We start from the raw sequence: 9,652 nt of genomic DNA on the forward strand, positions 1-9,652 counted from the left end.
GGGGGGGCCCGGAGGGGGGGGGGGGGGGGAACCTCTGGAAGATGCCAGCCCCGCCCCCTGCTCCCCCAGCTGGACCTGCGCGCGCAGCGATCGCGGAGCAGGACCCTGACTCTCGCGAGAGCTCCCCGACAAGTCTGCCCTGCCGCGTTAAGGCCTCCCTGAGATCCAAAGTGGATTCCTGCCCCCTGCCTTTTCAAAGACCGGGAAGTAACGGGTTTTAGCTTTCTTCACGATTAAAGTAAGATCCTCTTCTTTTTCCTCAGGGGGTTTGAACGCAGACAGCACGATCATCGTTATGAGATCCAGTGTGCCGTGGGCGTACATGTGATCCTGACAACACAACGTGTGACTCTCATTAGGACGCGAGCCTTTGAGTTTGGGGTTCCCTAATGCGCCACAGCGGTGGTGCAGATGGATACTGGGGAAAATGACTTTTCATGCCCCCTCCCTTAAGATTCCATGCCCAGGAATGATTTCTCCAACTAGAGCCATCCAAGTGACCAGGGTAGACTAGCGTCTCTGGAAATGTTTATTGAATGAAGGGATGTGTGGGGAGAAAAAAAAAAAAGGCTAAATGCCTCTAAGTTGATATGTGACATAAACAAACAAACAAATAAATGATTGTGGTTTTCAAAACCCAGCTGAACGAAGGTTACCAGAAGTGCAAAACTATTAGCACCAGATCCTTGTCAGTTGTTTAGGGAAGATGTATAATCTAGCAGGTCTTCCCCTGACATGGCAACTGAGAAGGAAACGTTTGCTTTCCTAGTCAGATCAAACAAATACCTTGATTCATTCTCTTAAAATTTTCCCCTATATTAACAAACGCAAAAAAAAAAGGGGGGGGGGAAGAGATTAAAAAAAAGAAAATCCCTAACAACAAGAAAAAACTAAGAATGGCAGACCTGTGACCATGATTTATTAGCCTGTTGGTGCAGTCATGGGGTGCAAGTGCTCTACAACCAGTATGCAAACAATAAGGGTGGTGTGTCTGTGTATCCCCCACTATATGCTAACTGCCCAGCAAATTTGGTTCAGTGATCATCTCTATTTTCAACATATATAAAAGCATAATTTACTTTATTGTCCTATCTGAATTACAAATCATTTTTCTTACATGTTCGATTGTCACCTAGCCTGTCACCTTTAATTTGTAAAAAACACATCAAAACAGTCAGAAACAGATTGCTTTAGCATATCATTACTTGTTTACATTGTTATAAAAGGATGCTTTTCACACACTGTTTGAAATTGCTTCTCTTCCCATATACCTTTGGGACTGCAAGTTAGGATGACTAAATTCATTTTAAAGGTGGATCTAAAGAAGAGGGGTGTGCTGCTTCTTGTTATGGACTTTGTTCATTCCTATGTTATACTCTCCTTTTTCTGAACAGGTGAACTTAGGCCTTTCTCCTACCTTGTCTTTTATATATGTGTATGGACCAGCCAATAGTGTTCATGCTTATGGTGATAAGATTTCATTCAAGGACCACTGAAATGGCCCTTTGACCCCAAATACAGATAAAACTTTTATAGTTGTAAGTCTTTGTTTTGTCTGTAGTTTACTTATCTCATGTGAAGCTGAACTATGTATTCCTGGGAGTAATAATCCAGCCATCCTCAGCCAAGCCTAGCACAGTGCCCAGCACAGAGTAGATGCTTGTGGTATATACATGCAAAACAGTGGACACAAAGCTTCACTGTTCAGTAATTGTGATAAAATCTGACAGCTCCTTCCATCATTAGATGGGGTCTGTTTTCTGGAATGACCTCATGACTTGCTTTAACAAATAGAATGAGGTGGAATTGATGACCAGTTCTGAGCATAGAACTTAAGAAGCTTTGTGTGCTTTTACTCTCTCTTAGAACCCTCTCTAGCTGCTCCAAGAACAAGCTCAGCATGAGAGGATGAGAGACACATGGTGCATTTACCCCTCAATGGATAGTCAGTACTCCAAACCAGAGCCCCCTGACTGATGACTCGTTGACCAGAGACATAATGAGTGAGTCCAGCCAAGAGGAGTCAAGCCTGGCCAAGATATGCCAACGTCCCCATGACCCACAGACTGGTGAGGAATAAATGCCTGCTGACTTTAAGTCACTGTGGTTTGTGATAAAGCAGTATTTGTGGTAATTGATCATTGATACAATGCTCAGTGTTTATTTGCTGAATCAGTCATTTACACCTTCATGTAGAATGAAGTCTATTAAATCATTTTATGAGAACCTATTTTGTAAGGAGTGGGAGAGGATATGAGTGTTGAATGCAGACCACCATGAGTACTAAAAGGGGAAACCTGGAGGATTCAGAGCTATGCACAAGACACATGGGTATAGCAAGAGCGTCTCCCCTTTCTTCCCCTTGCCTTCTCCTCCTAATCCAGGCTGAAAGTCTACACCTGAACTGAATCTCAGATGGTGCAAGACAACAGAGCTTGGATAAGAATCAAGTACAGACATGAACACTGTGGTACCTTACTGTCTCCTTCAGCTTCTTCCCATACAGGTCGTACTTGGCAGCAAGGTAGCTGAGGATGGCTCTAGTCTGTGTCAGCACCATTTCATCTATTTCAACCATAGGCACTTGGCCAAATACAGGTGTCCATCCATGGACTGAGCAAAGAGAAGTTAGGATACTCTCCTTCCATGGTTGTGGTAAGCTTGCAGGAGGGTCCCTTCTAATTTTGTTGAGTAGTTTTTAGTTTTCAACCAAAGTGGTGAGCTAATGACCCCAGTTGTTGAGGAAATTCCTACCATTTGCTTTATGGAAAATCTGATATTTGCTTGATGGTTCCAAGCATTTTTGTGCATTGGTTAATCATGACTAAGACACTATACATTTACTATGACTGTTTATATTATAAATGCTTCTGGTTCTCAAAGCTTAGGGTATATGAAAATCATCTCAGGGAGATGGGTTGTTAAAAATACTCACCCACCCCCCAGATATTCTGGTTCAGGGGTGGAGGCTGGGAGCCTGAACTCTATGAAAGGCACATCAGGTATCATTCCAGGTCTACATAGCAGCAGGATGGATGTGACAACAAGAACCCAGGCAGACCAGGGCCAAATGCCAGCTTTAGCCTTCCCCAGCCATGTGACTTTAAGCAAATGATTTACCTGAACTTCAGCTTCCTTTTCTCTAAAACAATAATATCTATCAAGCAGGATTTTTGAAAGGATGAAATGAGATACCTTTAAAAAATCACTGAATACTGTCAATAATCGTGTTTAGTAAAATTAAACTAATTTTAATTTAGTGACTGCCTATATAAGTAATGCATTTAAAGATGTGCTATAGTGCTCTTTTCATAGGATAGGGTCTTGAAGAAATACATAGCCTTTAAATTTCCTTTACCACCTGCACATTGCTGAGAATAAGGAACTTTACCTAGGCTAGGAACCAGACTTCACTAGTGCATTGTCAGAGGCCCTAATGAATTTCCCCAGTTTCCACTATTGTTGCTACTTGCCTTAATGAGAGGCAGTACAAGATGGTGGAGAGAAAATCACCGCAGGAACTTTTCAGGAAGCCCATGTCCCTGTTTAGTTGGATGATTCAGGCAAGTTGCTATCTTCCTTGAACCTATTTTCTGATCTGTAGCAGTATTGTCCTGCCCACTGTAGAGGTTCCTTGAGCAGGAACAGATCATGCTTGTGATCATGCCTTGGAAATGTTAGTACTATTATTAATGGAGAGACTACAAAATCTCCATTTCCTAAAGGTAGTGCTACATTTGTCCAACACTGAATGATCATCTAAACTGGTCTCTGTGCTACTGCAGAAGTCCATTAAAAATGGTCCATGCTTCTAGGAACTGATGATCTTCTTCAGAGGGACTTTTAAAAATCTCAGATCAAGAGTGCAGGGAAGGATCTTTGCAATTATTTAGTTCATTCATATTATAGACTATGGCACTATGGAGGCCAAGAGAGCCAACATGACTTGCTCACACTCACAGTCAGGAGACCGCTAAGCCAGCAGAAGTAGGTCTTCAACTCTCAGCTCAGGGCCCTCTCTGCTGTCCTTTTCTGCCTCCTGTTCACTAATAATAGTAATGCCCAGGAAGGTGTCTGAAGCACAAGAGCAGCATCACAGACTCAGGAGGATCTCCTAGGCTGTTAGGTAGGATTTCCTGCCAGAATGATCACGGAAGAGTTTCTGGAGATACATTTCATTTATTTATTCAATACATATGTATTTACTGCCTACTATGTACCAGTGACTGGCCTTGTTCAGGGTGGAGGAGGGCAGAAATGACAAGAAAGAGGAGCTTCAGGGGCATTCCAGAATTTAATAAAGTTCCTGGACAGGAACTGGGGAGGAGTTAGCTGGTCTTCCCCATTCAATGAGATCTACTGGCATTCTGCATCTGTGACCACAGAGGTTCATTTTATTTTATGGTAAGGAGACAGGACACAGAGAAGTTAAAGGCCTTTTGCAGTCATACAGTGTGTAAACGGTAGGTATGCTGATTACTAGTTGAACATTTTTTCCAAAAATTATTTGTGTTCAGGGCACCTGGGTGGCTTAGTCGGTTAAGCGTCCAACTTTCGCTTAGGTCATGATCTCGCGGTTCGTGGGTTCGAGCCCCGCGTAGGGCTCTGTGCTGACTGCCAGCTCAGAGCCTGAAGCCTGTTTCAGTCTGTGACTCCCTCTCTCTCTGACCCTCCCCTGCTCACGCTGTCTCTCTCTCTCCTAGAAATAAAAAAAACATTAAAAAAAAAAATTTATGTTCATTTCATGACTGTTTATCAGCAGCAATGAGAACATGCAGGTTTCCTTAGATTAGGAAAATAACGTTATGGCAGTTAGAGTTTAAGAAGTGCTGTGAAAGTACTAGTCTTTTCTCTTGGGAATTGTGACAAAAGTGAGAAACTTTTCTTGGGAATTGTAAGGCTGAAGGACTTCTTCCAAATTTAATCAAATTTCGATCTTTCCTATAGTCTTGGTTCTACAATTGTAACCTGATAAAAAATGGCATCTGTTAATCTGCTGAAATCACTAAGAAGTGGATATGAGCCAATGAAGACCAAAGAATACCTTTGGTCACAGAAATAGCACTGCTAGGAATTTACCCAAGGGATACAGGAGTGCTGATGCATAGAAGCACATGTACCCCAATGTTCATAGCAGCACTCTCAACAATAGCCAAATCATGGAAAGAGCCTAAGTGTCCATCAACGGACGAATGGATCAAGAAGGTGTGGTTTATCTATACAATAGAATACTACATGGCAATGAGAAAGAAGGAAATCTGGCCATGTGTAGCAACACGGATGGACCTTGAGGGTGTTAATGCTGAGCGAAATAAGTTAGGCAGAGAAGGGCAGCTACCATATGTTTGCACATATAGGTGGATTAGGAGGAAGCTAATGGAGGACCGTGGGGGAGAAGAAGGGGAAGAATAGTGGGGGAGAGGGAGAAGGGGAGCAAACTATGAGAGACTCTTGAATGCCGAGAACAAACCGAGGGCTGATGGGGGAGGAGGGGGGAGATGGGCATGGAGGAGGGCACTTGTGGGGATGAGCACTGGGTGTTATATGGAAACCAATTTGACAATAAACTATTTTAAAAAAAAAGAATATCTTTGGTCAAATTCCCCTTCCCTTTTACTCCTTCCTCTCCAACCCACTGGATCAGGATTTAAGAATTCTAAAAGGATTCTTTAGTGGGGTGGGGAGTATTGAACCAATTAGCTGAGTTAACCCATGCTATCATATCTAATTGAGGTCAGGGTCATAGTCTACTTGATAAGCTTTTATGAAGCCTAAGGAGACAATGCAGATGACAAATTTAGCTCTGTGACAGGGATACAGTGAGCATTCAATCAGTATTAGTGGTCCTTTTCCTAATAGTTGTCACTGTAGAGTTCTGTGTTCTGTATTGAAATGAATATTTCCAGAAACAAATTTTTATTTTTTTCTAGTAAGATAACATTGAATAAATCTAGGCTTACCCTTCTACAGCTTCTCATATTGTTCTCTTGTTTCAATAAATTCTCCTTCAAACTAGATAAAGGACAGAAGCATTGTTATAACATTAATATCCTCAGAGAGAGAGAAATGTTCACAGTATAAAATGCCCAATGACTTCCAGAATGAAAATTTTATTTTTATTTATTTTATTAAGATTTAATTTTTTTAAAAAAATTTTAATGTTTATTTATTTTTGAGAGAGAGAGACAGAGAATAAGCAGGGGAGGGGCAGAGAAAGAGGGAGGCACATGATCCAAAGTAGGCTCCAGGCTCTGAGGTGTCAGCCCAGAGCCCTACGCGGGGCTCGAACTCATGAATTGTGAGATCATGGCCTGAACTGAAGCTGCACACTTAACCAGTTGAGCCACTCAGGTACCCCAAGATTTCATTTTTAAGTAGGGGGTGCCTGTGTGCCTCAGGTCACACAGTCTCATGACTTGCAGGTTATGTGTTGGAGCCCCAAGTCAGGCTCTGCGCTGGAGAGCCTGGAGCCTGCTTTGGCTCCCCCTTTCTCTGCCCCTCCCCTACTTGTGTGCACATGCTCATGCTAATCCTCCCTCTCTCTCTCTCTCAAATAAGTAAATAAACAATAACAAAAAAAAATTTATCTTTAAGTAATCTCTATACCCAATGTGGGGCTCGAATTCACAACCAGAGTCACAGGCTCCACTGACTGAGCCAGCCAGGTGCTCCCAGAATGAAAATTTTAAAAGGAACCACAACGTTGTCAATTTAGATGCAGCTGAAAATTCTGCCAGTGTGTGTGTGTGTGCATGGGGCATGGGACTGGCACCCCTTGGGGGTTTTGCCTGCTTAACAGGATATCCCCAGCCCCGTTCATATTATTTTCTTTTCTTCACATTAGCTTTTTTCTCTCCAAATTCTTGTCCTTTTCTCTAACTTCCCCCAATGATTTCCCTCCTCCTATTCCTCTCTTTCCTTTCTTCTCTCTCTTCTGTGTCATTTCCCCTCTGTATCATTTCAAATTAAATTTCTCTTCGATGCTTGTACATTCAGTGAAAGGCATCAAAGATCATCAGTCAGGTGGGGTTATCATCATTTACTGATGGAATCTCTGAAGCTACCGTGGCAAAGAGTGACTTTTTTGTCCCCTAAGCCTTGAGATAGGAGTAGGATAAGGTGAACAAAACTAAGAAGGTCATGCATGAGTCCATGTTTTAAAGAAGATGGCATTCAAATAGGGAAAAGGACATCTACACCTGCGTGAAACCAAACAGTTCCAAAGCATTTGTGAAAATCTATGGAAAATTCAGTGGTTAAGGAATTCAGAATTAAGGACAGACCCCCATGGGACAGACTTTTCTGGGCTTTAGAGGAGACCAGACTACAGCTGGGAATAAGGTTTCAGTGGGCAGCTGTGGGTGGAACAAGGTGCCAGGCCAGTGCTGGAAACACTCTGGAAATCACTTGGTTCCAGTGAAAACAATGATGCAGATGTGGGTCTCCTCTCTCTCCTTTGTCTTATGAGTCATCATGATCTCTTCGGCTGCTACGAAGTTTCTGAAACAGCTCTCTACATTTCCACACTCCCAACCCTGCTTAGAGAGGACTACGATCCCTCCCTCACCTCTTACAAAGGAAGACAGGTAGAAAGGGAAAGCGTGGATCCTTCTCGAAGGCACCACCATGAATTATGAAAGGGGGAAAAAAGGGCACTCCAGCCCACCCAAATTACCCTCCTTCCTTTCCCAGTCAGGGACCAACCTCCTACTCCAGCTGCAGCCAACAGCCAGTGGATCAATTCCATCCTGCCCCTGCCACGAAAGTAGCAGAGCTTGGGTTTGGTTGTCATGACTCCTGGCTCAGAGTTTTCTGAAGGGCAAAATAAGAAAAGTAAGAAAAGCAATAAAACAATGATCAGAGAAGCAGGATGGTGGTTACCTCCAGGGAGGAGAACAAGGGTTGTGATTGGTGCAGGGGTGAATGAGGGAGAGTCTGGAATGCTATCAATATTCTGTTTCTTTTCTTTTTTTAAACATTTTTGTAATGTTTATTTATTTTGAGAGAGAGAGAGACAGAGCATGAGCACGGGAGGGTCAGAGAGAGAGGAAAACACAGAGTCCGAAGCAGCCTCCAGGCTCTGAGCTGTCAGCACAGAGCCTGACGAGGGACTCGAACCCGCGAACCATGAGATCGTAACCTGAGCCAAAGTTGGATGCTTAACCAAATGAGCCACCCAGGTGCCCCAATATCCTGTTTCTTAAACAGAATTAATAATCAGTCTTTATAATTAGTCTTTAAACTGCACGTAAATGCACTCCCCTGTATGTATGCTCTATCTCACAGTTTAAGAAAAAAAGAACAAACTATACTTACCAAAGTATCAATCCATAGATTTGAGAAACTATCTCTGGTATTTTGAGAAAGGATCCAGGAGTTAATATGATGGTTTCATGAACGACCTTGCAAAAGAAAATCTTTCCTAACAGTGGCAAGGAGCTGGGCCATTTTGGACTGAAATGTTCTGTGGGAGTTGGGCCACTCTTTCATTTCTGTCACAAGGCTTTTCTGAGTGTTGGGACAGGCAGAGATGCGGGCCTAGTCAGGACCAGGATTCTAGTCCTTATGTGGCCCCCAGGGAGCTGGACAACCCTAGGCCTAGTTCAGTAGGTCTGTCCACCTGCATGTCCTCCTCTGTAACTGGGAAGGGTAATACTAGGTGCCCTGCAGCCTTTTCAAGAAAAGTATCTGATAACGCAGGCATACCTGATAGCACTTTCTACCTCACTGCTGCAAGGGCCACAGTGGCTATTACACTAGTGACCCCTGCCTGTGTCACAGGATTATTGAAGGTGCTTTGAGAATGTTAAAGCTCTATACCAACTCAGAGAACTGCCAGTCTCCTTTTCTCACATCTGCCTCTCTGACCCCATAGGCAACAAAGCATGCTTCAAGGAAACAGTAAAAAAGCCAAACTGCTGGCACAGTGCACATGGGTGCAGTGGCTGGGAGGGTGCTTAGGTGAGCTGGACAGAGAGACAGACCTCAGCTTCCCAAAGCAGCCCTCACCGTGGTCCTTTGCCCACCAAGCCCCGGACTGCCAGACAGCTTGTCCTAGCTGAGATTCCACTCGAGGACACTGCCTGTGCTAAGAAAATTCACAAGAAAGTAAAAAAATCAGAACACTAGTAGCTCGGTTCATGATGAAGAATTTGGCTATTAATACCCCAGATCCTATGACGACAAAGTCACTCAGGTTCACAAAATCTTGCAGATGTTTTGAGGCCATGTTGCCCACAATCATTCTATTTTCTTCTATGTTGGATTGACAGTTTAACTCTTGGAAAAGCTGAATCCCTTTCTTTTTGTAATGTGGAACGCTTCACAAATTTGCATGTCATGCTTACGCAGGGGCCATGCTGATCCCTGTATTCTCCCAGTTTTAGTGTATGTGCTGCCAAAGCCACACCAGTCTCTTTCTTGCGGTGGTCTTTCAGGCGGCACTCACTGCCCATGTTGGGTTGCTGTTAAGACTCATTTCTTTCAAGTTGTCTCTTTGGCTATTGAATGTTGAAAGTGTCAGGAGCTTCCTAAAAACCTGCCTCTTTGTCGTCTTGGGAAACACAATGGTTAAAAAGACACCCGAATTCCCTGATTAGAGAAACACGTTTGGGTCTAGTAACTCACTACTAACACAACTTAGGATGAACCT

At 43.3% G+C, this 9,652-nt stretch overlaps 1 protein-coding gene, 1 long non-coding RNA gene and 1 pseudogene across 2 annotated transcripts in view; 1 reads left to right on the forward strand and 2 right to left on the reverse strand.

Moving 5' to 3' along the window:
- LOC144222351 (glutathione S-transferase alpha-4-like) overlaps positions 1–8,619 on the reverse strand; it is a 14,049-nt gene extending 5,430 nt beyond the window's left edge. The window contains 5 exon segments of the mRNA XM_077752839.1: positions 190–330; positions 2,465–2,613; positions 5,961–6,014; positions 7,708–7,812; positions 8,317–8,619. Coding sequence (XP_077608965.1) covers positions 190–330; positions 2,465–2,613; positions 5,961–6,014; positions 7,708–7,792 — 429 coding nt within the window. The 5' untranslated portion in view covers positions 7,793–7,812; positions 8,317–8,619.
- On the forward strand, positions 100–2,097 carry LOC144222352 (uncharacterized). The gene is made up of 2 exons (XR_013332387.1): positions 100–238; positions 1,867–2,097. It is a non-coding gene; the product is annotated as an uncharacterized LOC144222352 (long non-coding RNA).
- Positions 8,620–9,306: 687 nt separating the features above from the next.
- On the reverse strand, positions 9,307–9,407 carry LOC144222386 (U6 spliceosomal RNA; annotated as a pseudogene).
- Positions 9,408–9,652: the final 245 nt, after the last annotated feature.

The sequence above is a fragment of the Crocuta crocuta genome, unplaced genomic scaffold, assembly GCF_008692635.1.
Source record: "Crocuta crocuta isolate KB4526 unplaced genomic scaffold, BGI_CrCroc_1.0 scaffold291, whole genome shotgun sequence".
In the NCBI taxonomy this organism is placed as follows: Eukaryota; Metazoa; Chordata; class Mammalia; order Carnivora; family Hyaenidae; genus Crocuta; species Crocuta crocuta.